Genomic DNA, 18,686 nt, shown 5'->3' on the forward strand with positions numbered 1-18,686 from the left:
GTATCATACGCCTCTTCTGTTCCTGGCTTAAGGCGTATTTTTCACTCCGTCCGCCTTCACGGAGCCGACAGAACTTGAGAAACACCATCTACTGAAGCGGACCATTTTCAATTTCACAAAAATCCCTCAGCGTTCCTCCACGCCGTTTTATGTCCCAGGTTTTAAGAGAAAGAGATGTCTTTAAAACGAAATCCAATCTTTGGACAAATGCCCCGCAAAGTTGTTACGTCCCTCGAGTTTGGGAACACATTTTGCTTAGCGTAAGTAGAGGCGGAATTGCTTGCTGTTTTTTTTTTTTTTTTACCCGACACCGCGATAAGGCCAGGTACGCCATCCATTTTCATAAACGAGAGCAAGAGAGAGGGAGAGAGAGGAGCGTTATCACAAGTTTTATAAGAGGAGCTGGAGGAGGAGTGGAGCCGGGGGCCTTTAACAGCGGCGGTTACGGGCGTCTGAGCGACTACGAAACTGGAACAAGTTAATGACGAGTTTCGGGCAACATCCTTCAGGTCGCTCGTGTTTAACCGAGATGGAAGTAAACAAAATGACCATCGTTCACGGGCGGTTTACGGTTGGATCAGTGGCTGTAGCGCGCCATTCTGGGGCCCGGGTAAACAAAGCGATCTCGGTGGGCCCCGCGCTACGTGTTCTCTGTTACGAAAAATGGACTCAACCGCCAATTCGACGGTCGTAGTTCGATCTCAGCTCCAGACGGCACTCGTAACGTTGTTGTTCTCAATGTTACTCCTGTTAAAGCAAAGGTAAGATAAAGAAATAAAACCATTAATCCGCTTAAACATTCACGTACCGCATACGCTTCAGGGAGATTTAGATTTTGAGGATTTTTCAAAGTGAAACGCATTTAGCCTCATGAAGTCGCGACGGTAATATTAAACCTGCGTGACCGTCACCTACACCTAATCCTTCATTGTGGATTGATATATTGTCAATAAAAAACATTTGCTAGGAAAAGGCAAAAGAAAAATTGCAACGCTATGCGCCGTCGATATGCTCCGTCGATATGCTCCGTCGATATGCTCCGTCGATATGCTACGTCGATATGCTACGTCGATATGCTACGTGTCCGGAACGAATTAGCAAACTTTTAGCGTGTCCCGGTGAAACGAGCAAGTTTGTAAGTTCTATGGGCCGGCTAATACAACCAGATACACAAACTTTATATAACATTTCCTTAGAGGAGAAACTCAATTTAGGTTTGTTCAGTTTTTAAGTGTTCAGAAATGTCAGCGTTCAGTAGCCGTTAGCTTTAGATATCCGCGTTCAGTAGCCTTTAGCTTTTGATGTCAGCATTCAGTAACTGTTAGCTTTAGATGTCAGCGTTCAGTAGCCGTTAGCTTTAAACGTCAGTGTTCAGTAGCCGTTAGCTTTAGATGTCAGCGTTCAGTAGCCGTTAGCTTTAGACGTCAGCGTTCAGTAGCCGTTAGCTTTCGATGTCAGCGTTCAGTAGCCGTTAGCTTTAGATATCCGCGTTCAGTAGCCTTTAGCTTTTGATGTCAGCATTCAGTAACTGTTAGCTTTAGATGTCAGCGTTCAGTAGCCGTTAGCTTTAAACGTCAGTGTTCAGTAGCCGTTAGCTTTAGATGTCAGCGTTCAGTAGCCGTTAGCTTTAGACGTCAGCGTTCAGTAGCCGTTAGCTTTCGATGTCAGCGTTCAGTAGCTGTTAGCTTTAGACATCCGCGTTCAGTAGCCTTTAGCTTTTGATGTCAGCATTTAGTAGCTGTTAGCTTTAGATGTCAGCGTTCAGTAGCCGTTAGCTTTAGATGTCAGCGTTCAGTAGCCGTTAGCTTTAGACGTCAGCGTTCAGTAGCCTTTAGCTTTAGATGTCAGCGGTTCAGTAGCCGTTAGCTTTAGACATCAGCGTTCAGTAGCCGTTAGCTTTCGATGTCAGCGTTCAGTAGCCGTTAGCTTTAGACATCCGCGTTCAGTAGCCTTTAGCTTTCGATGTCAGCATTCAGTAGCTGTTAGCTTTAGATGTCAGCGTTCAGTAGCTGTTAGCTTTAGACGTCAGTGTTCAGTAGCCGTTAGCTTTAGATGTCAGCGTTCAGTAGCCGTTAGCTTTATATGTCAGCGTTCAGTAGCCGTTAGCTTTGGACGTCAGCGTTCAGTAGCCGTTAGCTTTCGATGTCAGCGTTCAGTAGCCGTTAGCTTTAGACATCCGCGTTCAGTAGCCTTTAGCTTTCGATGTCAGCATTCAGTAGCCGTTAGCTTTAGATGTCAGAGTTCAGTAGTTGTTAGCTTTAGACGTCAGCGTTCAGTAGTCGTCAACCTGCTAGCTTTTGGACATTGCAAAATTGTATATAGCCGGCGCAACAGCTAAATCATAGCATTGGCGTCATCTCCAGCAAAACCCAGTGAGGCGGTGCACGGTGCGCCCTCTGCAGGATTAGCTGTGCCACAACAAGGGCTTCAGCCAACGCCCAGGTACGTGCTTTTTACGTGTGGAAGTGCAGTTAGCGTCAACAAAAGGCAATTGTTGCTTGTGCTAACTTGAATTGGAGAGTCTGACACAAAAGAATACTTATATAGGAGATAAAGTATGTTTATACAACCCACCTCTGAGTTTGATGATAAGAGCTAAGTGTTAGCGACAGTTACACGATTGTCAGACATAATAGATCCATGCTAACATCCTGGCCTCTGTGATTATTATATTTTCCCCGGATATTTTTCATGTCTAAAGCGTATTTTACCTTTCCACCTGGAGCCACGCTCCATGGATTGTCACGCCGCTTTTCCGTACGTAGCCGGTTCAACAAAGAGAGCGCCTCGGGTTGTGGGCAGACGAGATACGAGCCGCTCTCCCGCTCGGCGTTACAAAAGGTGTAGTACAACGAACGTGTCTTTTATGGAACGCCAAATATGAGCTGGTTGTTCAAATGACTTGAAATAATTGACTTAACTTGAATCATTATCTTGATTTTAGCGTATAATCGTTAGACCCACTTATTTGTCAGAGAAATAGGATTCGCAGGATTTGTGTGACTCTTGGAAAGCAGAAGCTGGAGAATTGTGAATGTTTTAGGATCATTTTCCGTAAACACAAATTGAAACTAGTCAAGCTTATTGTGATAAAATAAATGTAAAATTGTAAAAATGACTTAAACTATGACATATACTAATATTATGGATTCTACATCACAGGTATTTGCCTATTAATGTTATTAGTCTATATTAACTTCAACACATTGATGTATTTTGAGCACAAATAAATGGATAAAGGTTTATGTTTTGGGCATTAGACTGTGCCCCATCTACGGTCTGCTTCTGACTGCTAAAAGAAGTAAATAAAGTATAAAAGTATTGCTCTACAGGGGGAAAGGTTGGAGATTGTACATACATTTGTAGTTGTAATGTTTCTACTTTTCTGAGGTTCATGAGTACAATAGGAACTGCACTTTAAGAATTTGTAGGGGTTAAGTTATGTAAAAACTATTACAAAATACAAATATTCTAGATAAACAGAGTAAATAAATACAAACCAGTCCAAACACTAACATGTTACACTGTAAAACCGTATCAGCGTCATGATGACTATAAACTGTTGTCATTCTTAGCTCCTGCCCGTAGCATAAGGGACTTTTATGAGACTTGGAGTGATCATGCAGCTGCAGTATTATTGTTATGCATTTTATTATTTATACACCAGAACTCATTTGAATGAGTTATGCAGAGACAATAACAAGAACAGACAGAGAGCGCTCGTCTGAACTATGGATTTAGCAGAGAAGTGTCGGGAGCAGGATCACAGTACGATGCTCGTCTGAAGCAGCAGTTCTCTGACAACAAACCCCGCCTCTTTGTGGAGAGGGCTGCGGCTTCTCCGACCTCTTACCTCCCCCACCTGTGTGTGTGTGTGTGTGCGTGCGTGTGCGCGTGCGTGTGCGTGTGCATGTGCGCGTGTGTGTGTCTCTGTAACATTAGCATTACGCTCCTGTTACATTTGGCTCACAGTGAGTAGATGCTTTCGCGGCCCGGCCCACATGGAGCAGACGTATGCTGCTCCTCTGGGATCTGGGCCTGAGTCAAGAACACAGAGCCGTGTTTTCTATCGCAGTCGTCTCGTAGCGCAGACATTGTTGCTTTGTAATGTTCTACAGTCGGGCAGTTAACGTATCTGTCGGGCATTTGTGTTTCCATCACTGGTGTTTTATTGCAGAGAAAACCTTTAAATTTTGCGTTCTTTCCTCGCTGTGAGCGTCATTGTCGCCCGCCGCCTCCACAGATACAGATGTGAAGAAACACGCAACACATGTGGTCAGGGCAATCAAGGCAAGCAGTGATTGAGAAATAAATGTAAAATTATTCTATTTAAATTGTTCTAAAATATATCCAAATAATCCCATTTTCCACTCACTTCTGCTGCTGCTGAACTCAAGGTGTCTTTTAGTGCCCTCTACAGGCCGCTGAGCAGTACTGTGGGAAGCTTGGTTCTTCTTCTCCTGCAGCTGCTCAGTCTGTGGGCGTGTTCAGAAGCCGGTGTTCAGAGGCCCGTTCACGCTCTGCTCTCTAACATGAGCTTTTAGAACCAGAGCAGAGCAGCAGCTTCTTTTAGAGCTCTGCTCATGTGCTCTGAAGACAAACCACGCTGAAGAAACCTGTGTGAGAGTCTTGTGCCCTAACTGAGCATGTGCAGAGAAGTGAAGCTCTAACTGAGCATGTGCAGAGGAGAAGAGAAGCCCTAACTGAGCATGTGCAGAGGAGAAGAGAAGCTCTAACTGAGCATGTGCAGAGAAGTGAAGCTCTAACTGAGCATGTGCAGAGGAGAAGAGAAGCCCTAACTGAGCATGTGCAGAGGAGAAGAGAAGCTCTAACTGAGCATGTGCAGAGGAGAAGAGAAGCCCTAACTGAGCATGTGCAGAGGAGAAGAGAAGCTCTAACTGAGCATGTGCAGAGGAGAAGTGAAGCCCTAACTGAGCATGTGCAGAGGAGAAGAGAAGCCCTAACTGAGCATGTGCAGAGGAGAAGAGAAGCTCTAACTGAGCATGTGCAGAGGAGAAGAGAAGCTCTAACTGAGCATGTGCAGAGGAGAAGTGAAGCTCTAACTGAGCATGTGCAGAGGAGAAGAGAAGCTCTAACTGAGCATGTGCAGAGGAGAAGTGAAGCTCTAACTGAGCATGTGCAGAGGAGAAGTGAAGCCCTAACTGAGCATGTGCAGAGGGGAAGAAGCAACAACAGCGCCAAGTTTCAACAGACTTAAGAACTATCTTTTAGTGACAAGTCTGTGTTGCTAAGGCAACTGTTCATGTTTATAATAATTAGACATTAGTTAGAAATACAGGCAGTATTTTAATAACATAGAGCTATTTATTTGGTTCCTTCGCTTTGGTTAGGTCCATCCATCTTCTTCCGCTTTATCCGGGGCCGGGTCGCGGGGGCAGCAGTCTGAGCAGGGACTCCCAGACTTCCTCCTCCCCAGACACTTCCTCCAACTTCCCCGGGGGGATCCTGAGGCATTCCCAGGCCAGCTGAGAGACATAGTTCCTCCAGCGTGTCCTGGGTCTTCCCCGGGGCCTCTTCCTGGTGGGAAATGCCCGGAACACCTTCCCAGGGATGCGCCCAGGAAGCATCCGGAACAGATGGCCGAGCCACCTCAGCTGGCTCCCCTCGACGTGGAGGAGCAGCGGCTCTACTCTGAGCTCCCCCCGTGTGGCCGAGCGCCTCTCTAAGGGAGTGCCCAACCACACGGCGGAGGAAACTCATTTCGACCGCTTGTATCCATGATCTTGTTCTTTCGGTCACTACCCAAAGCTCATGACCATAGGTGAGGGCAGAACGTAGACCGACCGGTAAATAGAGAGCTTTGCCTTTCGGCTCAGCTCCCTCTTCACCACAACGGTCCGATGCAGCGACTGCATCACTGCAGCCGCTGCACCGATCCACCTGTCGATCTCACGCTCCATCCTTCCCTCACTCGTGAACAAGACCCCGAGATACTTGAACTCCTCCACTTGGGGCAAGGACACCCCACCCACCTGGAGAGGGCAAGCCACCTTTTTCCGGTCGAGAACCATGGCCTCGGATTTGGAGCTGATTCTTATCCCAGCCGCTTCACACTCGGCTGCAAACCGTCCCAGTGCATGTTGCAGGTCCGGGTTTGATGGAGCCATCAGGACAACATCGTCTGCAAACAGCAGAGATGAGATCCTGTGGTCCCCAAACCGGACACCCTCCGGCCCCTGACTGCGCCTAGAAATTCTGTCCATAAAAACTATGAACAGAACCGGTGACAAAGGGCAGCCCTGGCGGAGTCCAACATGCACTGTGAACAGGTCTGATTTACTGCCGGCGATGCGAACACAGCTCCTGCTCCGGTCATACAGGGACCGGACAGCCCTGAGCAAAGGACACCCCGAGGTACACGGTCGAAAGCCTTCTCCAGATCCACAAAGCACATGTGGACTGGTTTGGCAGACTCCCATGAACCCTTGAGCACCCGATGGAGGGTATAGAGCTGGTCCAGTGTTCCACGACCGGGACGAAAACCACTCTGCTCCTCCTGAATCCGAGGTTCGACTATCGGTCGGATTCTCCTCTCCAGTACCTTGGAATAGACCTTACCCGGGAGGCTGAGGAGTGTGATCCCTCTGTAGTTGGAACACACCCTCCGGTCCCCCTTCTTGAACAGAGGGACCACCACCCCGGTCTGCCAGTCCAGAGGCACGGTCCCCGACCGCCACACGATGTTGCAGAGACGTGTCAACCAAGACAGTCCTACAACATCCAGAGACTTTAGGTACTCAGGGCGGATCTCATCCACCCCCGGAGCCCTGCCACCGAGGAGTTTGCGAACAACCTCAGTGACTTCAGCTTGGGTGATGGACAAGCCAGCCCCTGAGTCCCCGGTCTCTGCTCGGTGTTGGTGAAGCACTGCTTCCCCCTCCTGAGGCGCCGGACGGTTTGCCAGAATTTCTTTGGGGCCGACCAATAGTCCTCCTCCATGGCCTCCCCGGACTCCTCCCAGGCCCGGGTTTTTGCCTCTGCGACAGCGGCCTGCCGATACTTGTCTGTGACCTCAGGAGACCCACAAGTCGATCATTGACCTCCGGCCTAGGGTGTCCTGGTGCCATGTGCACTGATGGACACCCTTGTGCTTGAACATGGTGTTCGTTATGGAGTCCCTGGTCGGTGCACTGTCCAGTACCCCTCCCAAGGACTCCAAGAAGGCCGGGTACTCTGCACTGCTGTTCGGCCCGTAGGCCGACACAACAGTGAGAGACCTGTCCCCCACCCGAAGGCGAAGGGACGCGACCCTCTCGTTCACTGGGGTAAACTCCAACACGTGGCGGCTGAGCTGAGGGGCTATAAGCAAGCCCACACCAGCCCGCCGCCTCTCCCCGCGGGCAACACCAGAGAAGTGGAGCGTCCAGCCCCTCTCGAGGAGATGGGTTCCAGTGCCCAAACGGTGCGTGGAGGTGAGGCCGACTATATCTAGTCGGTATCGCTCAACCTCCCGCACAAGCTCAGGCTCTTTCCCCCCAGCGAGGTGACATTCCATGTCCCCAGAGTTAGTCTCTGTGTCTGGAGATCTGGTCGCCGAGGCCCCTGCCGTCGACTGCCGCCCAGATCTCTCTGCACCGGCCCCTTATGGATCCTCCTGCGGGTGGTGGGCCCACGGGAGGGCGGCCCCACGTCGCTCTTTCGGCCGGCCCCTTTGGTAAGGTCGTTGTTGTAAATGAGAATTATCTCTCAATCGATTTCCCTGGAAAATAAATGTTAAATACATTTTAAAATGTATTCTAAAAAAGCTTGCCAATAGCGATGCAGCTCTGTGTTTACAGGAGAGAGTACTTCTACTGTACTCAGACTTTAAATGTTTAGTAGGATCCTTTAGCCGTTGCCTCGACGATGGGGTTCTTAAAAACACATTTACACGCAGTTAAACAACATCGCAACATAACAAGACACTTCAGAATGCATAAAAGCTTAAATAGATAAATACATCTTCATAAACATGGTAATGTTTGACTCAAGTATTTTAAATACATTCAGAGTGTTAGTTCAAGGTCTTTTCATTCCTCTGAACACAACAGTTTAGTTCAAGGGGATGAAGCTAAACGAGACCTTTAATAATCTTCATAATTTCCATATTAGATCCACCAGCGGAAGATATGAGCAGCAAAGTGTATTAAGAACACAACAGAAAAAATCACATTTGCTCTATAACACAAATAATGAGGCTAAAATATAAATAGGACCATTCTGTCGTCTGAAAACTGAATTATTTTTCAGTTTTGTCTCCAAGAAAGAATAATATAAAAAACATTTTTTAATCAATATAAATGTATATATTGCCTTGTGTGTGCGTGTGCGCGTGTGCGTTTATATTCTTTCTTATTCTTTGTTTAAAAAATGAAATAAAAATAAAATGATAAATTGTGGATGAATAATGCTAAATAAATCAATGACTAAATCACAACACCATGATTTGATACCATACATATTTTTGACACATTTTTTTGGAGAAATGCACAGTTTTCTGCCACATTTCCACAACAGTGACCACAACATGAAGGCTATAAATACAATAAATAAACAAAAACACAATTTGACAGAGTTATACATTTTTATTTGTAGTTTGTTATGAAGAAGGGAAATTATGAAAGGAATAAACGCCACAAACGTGTTACTTTTCATCCCTCTGTCTTTCATGGTCATTATTCTGAACTTATTATTTTTTGTATTTCAGTAAACGTCATCACTGTTTCATGGCGGCCCAAGTCCTCCTCGTTTTCACTTTCGTCTAATCCATAATTGCACAAATAAACACATTTGTTGCTGAGACTTTTACACACGTCAGCTTGTTTTACCTGGAAATACCTGCGTTTGCACCTAAGCCTCATCTCCAGCGGGAACGCCCATGACAAACACTCATTTAACATCGAACCGGCCGAAACCCGAGTGTTTTTCAGACCGAAACAACAGCGTGATCCGTCTCCATCACTGGACAACACGTTTTCTGCAGAATTCATTATTATAGTTGTATTATCCTCTGCACAGTATGTCACGGTCATTTCCACCTTCAGTATTGGAAAGATCGATCTTTTAAAAGCGCGCGGTAAATTGGTTAGGGCACACTGACCCCTGGTGGATGTGAGTTTGAACTGCAAGGTGATGTTTAGTCACGTTTTGTGCGTTTTATTGTAAATTACACGTGTTTTTGTGGCAGTTTGTACTAAAAATCAGAAAGATATTGATAAAAAAAAATAGGTCTAATTTTGAATCATTTTGAAAAATATCGGATCCAAATGCAAAATACCTGTTACATAACATAGTTATTTCACACATAGGACATAGTTTACAACACATTTATGTATGAAGGTTTTAATATTCCAAGGACTAATTCAAGAGAAAAGGAACAACCCTGAAATGAGATATATTTCAAATGTATTTTGTACTCTCAAAAACATCTTTTACAAGTTTTTCTTCTTGCAATGTTTACATGTAGAAATAAGGACAGGTTTAAATTCATTGCTTCATTTTGTTGACAAGATTTACAGTGGAGGATTGCAGAGGAAGATGGATGGAGCTGATAACAATTGTAACCCAGGCAAAATAATGATGATGATGATGATGATGATGATGATGATGATGATGATGATGATGATGATGATGATGACAAATAAAAGTAAAAATAGTAACCTAAGCTTGAGGGTGTCAGCTCCAGTGGATTTTTTTCATCTATAGAGAGCAACTAGACTATTTAGTTTATTCCACATGAAATCTTATAACCTATTTTTATTTCTATTCTATATTAGATTTTTATTGTTTTTATTTTTGGACTTATATAGGTTGTTTTATCATTGTTCATTGTTTTATGTTGCACCGAATCACCAAGACAAGTTCCTATGTTTGTGAATTCTGTTCATTGACAAAAGCAATAAACTTTTTCTGATTCTCACAAAAAATAACCACATTTAAATGACTCTTGTCTGAATGTTATTTTGAGTTTTTATTACGATTTTTTTACATCGAATCTAGTGACAATATTAATTCGATGTAAAAAAAAAAAATACAATGTCAAAAAAAATTGAATTCGATGTCAAGAAAAAAAATTTATTCAATGTAAAAAATAAAAAAATACAATGTCAAAAAAAAAATTCGATGTAAAAAATAAATTACTTCGATGTCAAAAAAAAAATCGTAAGAAAAACACTAAATAACCTTCATAGTTTTGCCTGTCTTGTCTCCTTTTGGATATAAAACTGCGGATGCGGAAGTCTAAAGATCAATTTATGTATTTTTAATGGTGGAATTAATTATATGAATTATTTTGAGTCATGTATTATTATTATCGTCACCAATATTAGTAGTTTTTAATTAAATTTATGTTTATTTTTTAATAAATAAATTAAGTCCGACACTACCACTGCCCGCGAGGATCAAACTTCGCACACACGCGTTTTAAAATGGCGGCGGAGCCAACACGAGAATGGAGCGAGGAGCAGCTCAAAAGTGACGATTTAGCCAAAAAAGACATCATAAAGTTCCTCCAGGACAACGGGGCTCAGTCGGTACGTGGCGGGGCCGAGCTCCGGCTGCGGGATGACTCCGGTCGGACGCGGTTCGCGGCGTTAGATCCCCGCGAAGCCGCAACAATGTCGGGTGTTTACGCTGCGGCGCTAACGTGAAGCTGCGATGAATGAACGAGCAGATGTTGCACGTTTGCGTCGACGAACCGCGATCAAAACTCACCGCGTGCAAAGTGAACAACGCTTACGGTTTACTTTGTGTTTCTAGCTGCAGCAGCATTGTTTTTTGTGTCTCTTTTTTTTTTTTTATCTCTTTTTGCCGCGTTTTGCGTACGTCATATTTATACATCATTCAGACCGAGCGCGTGGCGGCACAGCACCTTTTTAAAACTGTTCGTTAATTAATGCAAGGTTAAAAACTATTGTGAGGGCAACATTTCTACTGGATCTTATAATATTTGTCCAGTAAAAAAAGCAAAGAAAAAAAAAGCAGGAAGTATTGTGCTTTTAAAAAAAAACGCTGTGTGGTCCAATCTCGTACAATAAACAAATAAAATAAAGAGTCATAAATGTGTTTTAAAGTGCCTATGAGTCGGAGTAAGTTGTAATATATTTTTAAATGTTGCTAATAATAATTTTTTCGATTGTTATTCCAAATTATCCCAGAATAATTAATGTTTTGGGTGTATTATTGTACTTGCTGTTCATTGATGATATTACACTAGGACATTGGCTTGTAATCGCAGGGCTAAAAGTTATTTACTGTCAATTTGTTCTGACAAAGAAAAATATGACAGTGACTTCATTTTGTTGAATTCATATTTTGAGAGTGGGAAAAAATTGATTTATTTTGTGTAAATTATGCATAAACTTTGACTGGAATGAGTGTCATTTTCTACAGATTTTTCTGCGTTTTCTCCACAAATACCTGCTTGATTGGTGTCGAACTATCATATGTACAACATATAAATACACTAAATAAAGTCCAAATTAGAACATCATAAAACCTGTCATAGGCCCTTTAAACCGGGCTCAGATCTCACTCGCATGTTTCTGAGTAGTTGTCATTATTATATTACTCTATTATTCATCGTCTGTGTCTCATGTCAATGTTAAAGTTGAGTTTATGTATTCATATTCATGCAGTACAAGTTTTAAAAGACCGAAACGAAACGCGACCGGTTTAAGAGCAGACGAATGGTAAAGGTGAAAAACACGATGTCACACGTTCCTCAAACGTCTTTAGCAGTACTTAAACGTGTTCAGTTGTCACTTTGAACAGTCTTAACGTGTTTGTTTTGTGTGTCCAGTTTCTCAACGAACACAAGATGCTGGGAAACATCAAGAATGTGGCAAAAACTGCAAAGAAAGAGCAGCTGATCGAAGCCTATAACCAGCTTTTTGAGAGCAAAGTAAGAGTACAGAGTATTTCCACGCACATTATTCTGATCACTCTGTAATTATCATGAATTTTTTTTATAATTTTGTCATATTTTAGCCGGGTTTTTTATTATTTTACAAAGACTTTGGTTTAATTCATGTGGTTTAAAGTTGCTGGTTTCATAAAGTAGAATAATCAACATGTATCATTAATATTTCATGTACTTTTCATATCATATAACCCTACTTATCATAAGGATGAATACAAAAGTAATATTTTGCTAGTATTTCTGTAATGTTGTATTGCTGCGAATGAATGCATAAAATAAGGTTTAAAAAAGCTAGCTTATTCAGTGCTTTTTGTCACACCCAAGTTCCTAGTTTGTGACATTTTTGCTAAAACAGTTTCAACATGTATTATGTTTATTTCTAATGTAATTGTCAAATCGCACCGCCCAATAATGACAGATTATTAACCTTAAATGTGTTTTTTGCAGAGATTTAAAGGCACAGAACCAGTGGAGGACGTCACGGATCAAGTCAGAGCCGTGAAACTCGAGGAAAAGCCAAAAGAAATCAAAACTGAGGCGGTGGACGAGGTGCGACTCCAGTGTCCAGCTTCACTAACCCACTACTATCTGCCATTGTTTAATGTTGAATGTGAATGTTTATTGTGCCCCCTGCAGGGCCCCCCGAGGTTCACAAAGTCCATTCTAAAGAAAGGAGATAAGACCAACTTCCCAAAGAAGGGTGAGATCGTGAGCTGCTGGTACACGGGGACGCTGGAGGACGGCACGGTGTTCGACACCAACATCCCAGCAAGTACGCACCGTGTACCGCATACTTCACCGTGTACCGCATACTTCACCGTGTACCGCATACTTCACCGTGTACCGCATACTTCACCGTGTACCACATACTTCACCGTGTACCGCATACTTCACCGTGTACCGCATACTTCACCGTGTACCGCATACTTCACCGTGTACCGCATACTTCACCGTGTACCGCATACTTCACCGTGTACCGCATACTTCACCGTGTACCTCACTTTGTACTTCACATAATCAACCTCACTATACATTATAATTTATAGCCGTTTCATCGTTACCTGGAAGCACGTGTCATATCAAGCTTCAAAATGAGAGCTCGTCCGTGACTCCTTCAGTTTTAACCTCCTTTCCTTTCGTGCAGCTGCAAGAAAGAAGAAGCAGACGAAGCCGCTGAGCTTCAAAATCGGGCTGGGCAGAGTCATCAAAGGCGTGAGTCTGAATCTGTTTGAGCCGGCGTTGTGTCCGTTCTTCAGTTATTCACTCTTCTTTTCTTTCCCCGACAGTGGGACGAGGCCATTTTAACGATGAGCAAAGGCGAACATGCTCGAGTGGAGATTGAACCCGAGTGGGCCTATGGGAGAAAGGGAATGCCTGACAACAAGTATCCTTTACCCCTCAACCATGTCAACTTTGTACTCGGATACTTCATAAACCGGTCACTCCAAGTCCTTAGACATGTAAATAAGCCAACGTAATGTCTAATACAGTAAAGCACTGTGGAAGAACCTGATCAGCTGCTGTAGCTGTAGTCTGTAGAGTCTGCTGCGCTGTAGTCTGTAGAGTCTGCTGCGCTGTAGTCTGTAGAGTCTGCTGCGCTGTAGTCTGTAGTCTGCTGCGCTGTAGTCTGTAGTCTGCTGCGCTGTAGTCTGTAGAGTCTGCTGCGCTGTAGTCTGTAGAGTCTGCTGCGCTGTAGTCTGTAGTCTGCTGCGCTGTAGTCTGTAGAGTCTGCTGCGCTGTAGTCTGTAGTCTGCTGCGCTGTAGTCTGTAGTCTGCTGCGCTGTAGTCTGTAGAGTCTGCTGCGCTGTAGTCTGTAGTCTGCTGCGCTGTAGTCTGTAGAGTCTGCTGCGCTGTAGTCTGTAGTCTGCTGCGCTGTAGTCTGTAGTCTGCTGCGCTGTAGTCTGTAGAGTCTGCTGCGCTGTAGTCTGTAGTCTGCTGCGCTGTAGTCTGTAGAGTCTGCTGCGCTGTAGTCTGTAGTCTGCTGCGCTGTAGTCTGTAGTCTGCTGCGCTGTAGTCTGTAGAGTCTGCTGCGCTGTAGTCTGTAGAGTCTGCTGCGCTGTAGTCTGTAGAGTCTGCTGCGCTGTAGTCTGTAGTCTGTAGAGTCTGCTGCGCTGTAGTCTGTAGAGTCTGCTGCGCTGTAGTCTGTAGAGTCTGCTGCGCTGTAGTCTGTAGAGTCTGCTGCGCTGTAGTCTGTAGAGTCTGCTGCGCTGTAGTCTGTAGTCTGCAGTCTGCTGCGCTGTAGTCTGTAGAGTCTGCTGCGCTGTAGTCTGTAGTCTGCTGCGCTGTAGTCTGTAGTCTGCTGCGCTGTAGTCTGTAGAGTCTGCTGCGCTGTAGTCTGTAGTCTGCTGTGCTGTAGTCTGTAGAGTCTGCTGCGCTGTAGTCTGTAGAGTCTGCTGCGCTGTAGTCTGTAGTCTGCTGTGCTGTAGTCTGTAGAGTCTGCTGCGCTGTAGTCTGTAGAGTCTGCTGCGCTGTAGTCTGTAGAGTCTGCTGCGCTGTAGTCTGTAGAGTCTGCTGCGCTGTAGTCTGTAGAGTCTGCTGCGCTGTAGTCTGTAGAGTCTGCTGCGCTGTAGTCTGTAGAGTCTGCTGCGCTGTAGTCTGTAGAGTCTGCTGCGCTGTAGTCTGTAGAGTCTGCTGCGCTGTAGTCTGTAGAGTCTGCTGCGCTGTAGTCTGTAGAGTCTGCTGCGCTGTAGTCTGTAGAGTCTGCTGCGCTGTAGTCTTTGGAGTCTTTACAGACCAGAGAAGGCTCTTGTCGTGAGTCGTCTGGAGTTTTGGTGATGAAGTCAGTTGAATCGTGCTTTTTGACAGTTTCCTCTCACGTCAGACAGTTTTAAGTCATATTCCGTCGTTCTCCTTGACGTTCTTTCCTTTTCAGAGTTCCGCCAAACGCAAAACTCATCTTCGAGATCGAGCTCGTGGCTGTGGATTAACTCTGCCTCTTTTGCACTTATGTTCGTTGAATGGATGCATACAAATCCTCCCTTTTTTTTCCCAAGTTTGCAAGTTCATATGTTGTTATGCTGCACCGGTTTTGTCACATTTTCTGGCAAGACAAGAATGTACGTACACATTTTTTGCATGTGAAATTAAACCTTTATAACTATTACTGTCGTCTCTTGTCTGCAATTATTTTAGTCAAACTTTTCAATGTTTTTGTTTGAGAAAAAATGGAAATTAGGAGTGCTGCGTGGGTACTTTAATGTCCAAAAAACTGTCACATTAAAACAAGGGGTGATTTGTTGCAAGAAAAAACACTTTATATGCGGATATAAATAATGGCAAAAAATATATGTATATTTTGAGTATTCCCAAAGACAAAGCCAAGGCACTGATTTAGACAATAAAAGCCTTTATAACATGTTTCTAAGATTAAAATAGGCAGTGTTTCAGCCCCATGTGGCCTTCCTCAGGGTGTTTAGCCTTGAGGTTGTCTTTGGAAATACTCAACATGTTTGTATATTTTCGCCGCAATTTATACTCAGACAACTTTGTTTTCTGCTGAAGTTAATGCACTCTTTACCTCAGGTTCAACTGCCTAATGTAAAATACTTTACTGTAAAATTAGCCAAACAGGTTTATTTTATACCAACCTAATGTTTCAAATCTTATTAAAAGCGTGGGGCACAATAAAACTGTCAAACTAAATTTGCATTGGTTCACTTCATTGAGTTGAACCCTCTGCTCAGTACAAGTTTCAAAATGCAGCCCTCAGTGAAGTTTGGACACCCCTTTAAAGTATAAAAACCTTTAACTATATATTTAATACATTTAAACTCCCAGCAGATGGCAGTGTTTGGGGGCTTCACTTGCACAAGGCCACGTGCTCCCCTCAAAGCACTTCAAGCAGTAAAGTATTTAAAATAAAATGTATTATTCAGTTTAAGTCGACACAAGTCAGGACTCTGTTACCATGACAACATAATAGCCGATAACAGACTGATCTTTCTAAGACGAGTTTATCTCCCAGAAATCATGTGAATGTTTGATATTTAATGGCAAAATCCACCACAATCGACAAATATCTATAACAAAGCATGTATTCTAGTATAAATGCATTGAGTATTTGAAGTGTGTTTCTCTTGGATCAGATGATTTATGTGTTTACTACATTTAGTTTGAGATTGGAGTATGAGTACATTTCTATTGGGTTTAGAAAGTCACAAACCGTACATTTTGTCCCAAGCCAAATATTTTATTTTATTCTGTAAAACATTGTCGTGGGCAAAGGGCTCTGGTTCTTGAGACTTAGGAGTTGGCGTTGGGCCCCTTCTTCTTCCCGAAGGTGGGCACCACATTCACGAAGCGCCGGTTGTACTGGATGCGACGCTTGGCACGGCCCGTCTTCTTCTTCTTCTTCTCCTGCTTGTCGACCTGAGGATCACATGACCTGGCTTTAAATCCTGTTCGCGCCACACAAACCACCTCTGAACGGTCAGTGAACGGTCAGTTACCTTGGGCGTTTGACCCCTCACTTTCCCAGCACGAGCCAGAGAGCCGTGGACCTTTCCTACAAACGACACGATCAGCTTTAATGGGACGATTAGAGACATTGTCTGGACTTAAGACATAAAAACTAAACTAAAATGAAGGAATTACACCAAGACACAGGAAACACTTTAAAATCATGAACCGCTTTCTAACAATACAAAACTATGTATTGTCATTGGCGCAGAGTTTCAAACAGGCCACATCCCCTCTAGGTCAGAGGTCACTCACCTCCCAGCAGGCGGCCGGCCACCTCTAGAGTGCAGTGCTCAGAGACACCACATGAGGCCAGGCACAAGTCATCCTCCAGGGGGCAGCCTGCGAGCAGCAGCACCTGGTCCTCAGCAGCGAGACCCTCCAGAGCCTGGACATGAGCCTGGAAACAGCAGAGGTCAGTGGGGGACACAACAGTGTGGGTCAGGACAGAGGACAGACAGTGTGGGGGGGTCAGGACAGCGCGGTGGAGGGACAGGACAGCGCGGTGGAGGGACAGGACAGCGCGGTGGAGGGACAGGACAGTGCAGGAGTTCAGGATTTGCTGTCCTTGTTTAACTTTGCCATACATCATTTTTAGGGACGCATTAGCAGCGACCCTTTACCTTTCTCCTCACAAGGACCAGTCAAAGGGGCAGGGCCAGCAACCGTGTACAATGAGTACATTTAAATTTTTTGTATCAATTAATCATATTTAAATTGCGACAGTGGTTTCAGGCGGTCAGCTCGGGCTAGAGCAGGGCCACGCCCGGTCAGTGAAAGCATGTTTGGAGTTTAAATGTGTTTAAAAATGGTTATGATTACAAGACAATGTATAGTTCACGAAATGTTCATAGAAAACCTTTTCCATTTGGTTTTAGGAATATACATTTTAAAACAGCTCAAGTTTGAGAAAAGAGTTTCTTCTATTATTTAAAGTCTTTATCATATTGCATGACTTATTTATGTCTTTATGGTCATGTCAGAAGCGCCGTGTTTATCGAGGCCGAGCGATCAGTTCAAACCTCACACTTCTCAGGTTCAACTCGACTGAAACCGATTGTAAACAATTCTGGACCGAACGATCCGCGGTACACAAAGTAATCACTGGAGTATTCACTGAAGTACCTTAATCTGGCCGACCGTCTCCTCACCGGTCACCTCGAGGGTGTGAGTGTTCTGGGCGCGAAGGAAGAGCTGCATGATGCTGCGGGCAAGAGGTCAGAGGTCAGGACACATTGGAATAAGAGTGAAGTTCATAAGTTTAATGACAGGGAAAAAAAAAAAAAAAAATTTGTCAGACTGCAGTGACTGTTGATGTAGTCAAATGGGTATTTATACTGCACATGGACTTTATAAATACATTAAAAATAAAATGTTGAAATGGTTATAGACAGAATATTTATGTGTATTATTGAGTGTAATTGTGCCAACGTTTTCGGCATTTAAAAAAGGTCATTTGCTTTATTTTAAAGTTTTTATAAATCGTGTAAAGGTTATATTTTTAGTCGACTACTCAAGACATGACACGATTTTTTTTTTAAATCTTTTATAGTTTATTTAATGCTCTTTCCATATAGCGCGATGAACGAAGCTCACATGAGACATTCAGAGGCACATTTTGCACATTACTGAAGCATTTAAGTTTAATTATCTTCAAAATAAAACTTAAAATCTAAGCAAACAAATATCGAAAGTCGTATTATAAAGAAAATGAAAGACGAGATCATGGGGAAAAACTGCAATCAACGTAAACACCGGCAAAACAGACAAAGTGGGTTTAACGAGGAATAAATACAAAATAAAAGTATAAATACAACTTCATCAGTACAAATACGTGCACATTGTACTTTCTAAACCTTCCGTCACACATGCTAAGCTTCTGTAGCCGCATGGGACACGCGCGGCCACGAAGGCGTCCATCGCGCTCAATAACCGTGAACATAATCCACCAAATGTCGCACTCAAACCGTGAATTTGACCGTGTTCGACGCGCGGCGCGGCCCGGAGCGTCCGGACGGTGAAATTAACGTGTGTTTTTCACGTACTCGCGCGGGCCTTACCTCGTTTGATGCTAGTCGTTCAGCGGTTAGCATAAAAAGGGCTGTCTGCAGGTCCGCACTGCGCATGTCCGGATATACGTAAGAGAGCGGCCGGCGTGCGTAATGACGTACAAGGCAAACGCACTATTATAAAAACACCAAAGAATAAGACTGATTACAATTTATAACACTTCACATTGAATCCAACTTTAGATTGAAACTTGAACTTATCATTTTTGGTTTTCATGACACAAATGTGGACTATAGTA

The 18,686-nt window shown here is 43.9% G+C and overlaps 2 protein-coding genes across 2 annotated transcripts; one reads left to right on the plus strand and one right to left on the minus strand.

The window, feature by feature from the left end:
- The first annotated feature begins 10,388 nt into the window (after positions 1-10,388).
- Positions 10,389-15,023, plus strand: fkbp3 (FKBP prolyl isomerase 3). Its single transcript, XM_072451113.1, has 7 exons — positions 10,389-10,532; positions 11,801-11,902; positions 12,368-12,469; positions 12,557-12,692; positions 13,065-13,132; positions 13,207-13,304; positions 14,793-15,023. The coding sequence occupies exons 1-7, from the start codon at positions 10,428-10,430 to the stop codon at positions 14,845-14,847; spliced, it is 666 nt and encodes a 221-aa protein (XP_072307214.1). The 5' UTR covers positions 10,389-10,427; the 3' UTR covers positions 14,848-15,023.
- A 1,065-nt stretch (positions 15,024-16,088) lies between these two features.
- On the minus strand, positions 16,089-18,526 carry faua (FAU ubiquitin like and ribosomal protein S30 fusion a). Its single transcript, XM_072451125.1, has 5 exons — positions 18,439-18,526; positions 17,504-17,582; positions 16,634-16,778; positions 16,369-16,424; positions 16,089-16,288 (listed from the first exon to the last, which is right to left on the minus strand). Exons 2-5 carry the CDS (start codon positions 17,576-17,578, stop codon positions 16,163-16,165), a joined length of 402 nt encoding a protein of 133 aa, XP_072307226.1. The 5' UTR covers positions 17,579-17,582; positions 18,439-18,526; the 3' UTR covers positions 16,089-16,162.
- Between the last annotated feature and the right edge of the window lie 160 nt (positions 18,527-18,686).

Source organism: Eucyclogobius newberryi, unplaced genomic scaffold (genome assembly GCF_026437365.1).
Source record: "Eucyclogobius newberryi isolate DKJ021-1_F unplaced genomic scaffold, fEucNew1.0.hap1 SCAF_1, whole genome shotgun sequence".
Taxonomy (NCBI): Eukaryota; Metazoa; Chordata; class Actinopteri; order Gobiiformes; family Gobiidae; genus Eucyclogobius; species Eucyclogobius newberryi.

Coding starts and splice junctions, on each gene's coding strand:
- fkbp3 (XM_072451113.1), top strand. CDS start 10,428: ATGGCGGCGGAGCCAACACGAGAATGGAGCGAGGAGCAGCTCAAAAGT. Junction 10,533..11,800: donor AGGACAACGGGGCTCAGTCG/GTACGTGGCGGG, acceptor TTGTGTGTCCAG/TTTCTCAACGAACACAAGAT. Junction 13,305..14,792: donor AAGGGAATGCCTGACAACAA/GTATCCTTTACC, acceptor TTTCCTTTTCAG/AGTTCCGCCAAACGCAAAAC.
- faua (XM_072451125.1), bottom strand. CDS start 17,578: ATGCAGCTCTTCCTTCGCGCCCAGAACACTCACACCCTCGAGGTGACC. Junction 16,779..17,503: donor AGACGGTCGGCCAGATTAAG/GTACTTCAGTGA, acceptor TGCTGTTTCCAG/GCTCATGTCCAGGCTCTGGA. Junction 16,289..16,368: donor TGAGGGGTCAAACGCCCAAG/GTAACTGACCGT, acceptor TGTGATCCTCAG/GTCGACAAGCAGGAGAAGAA.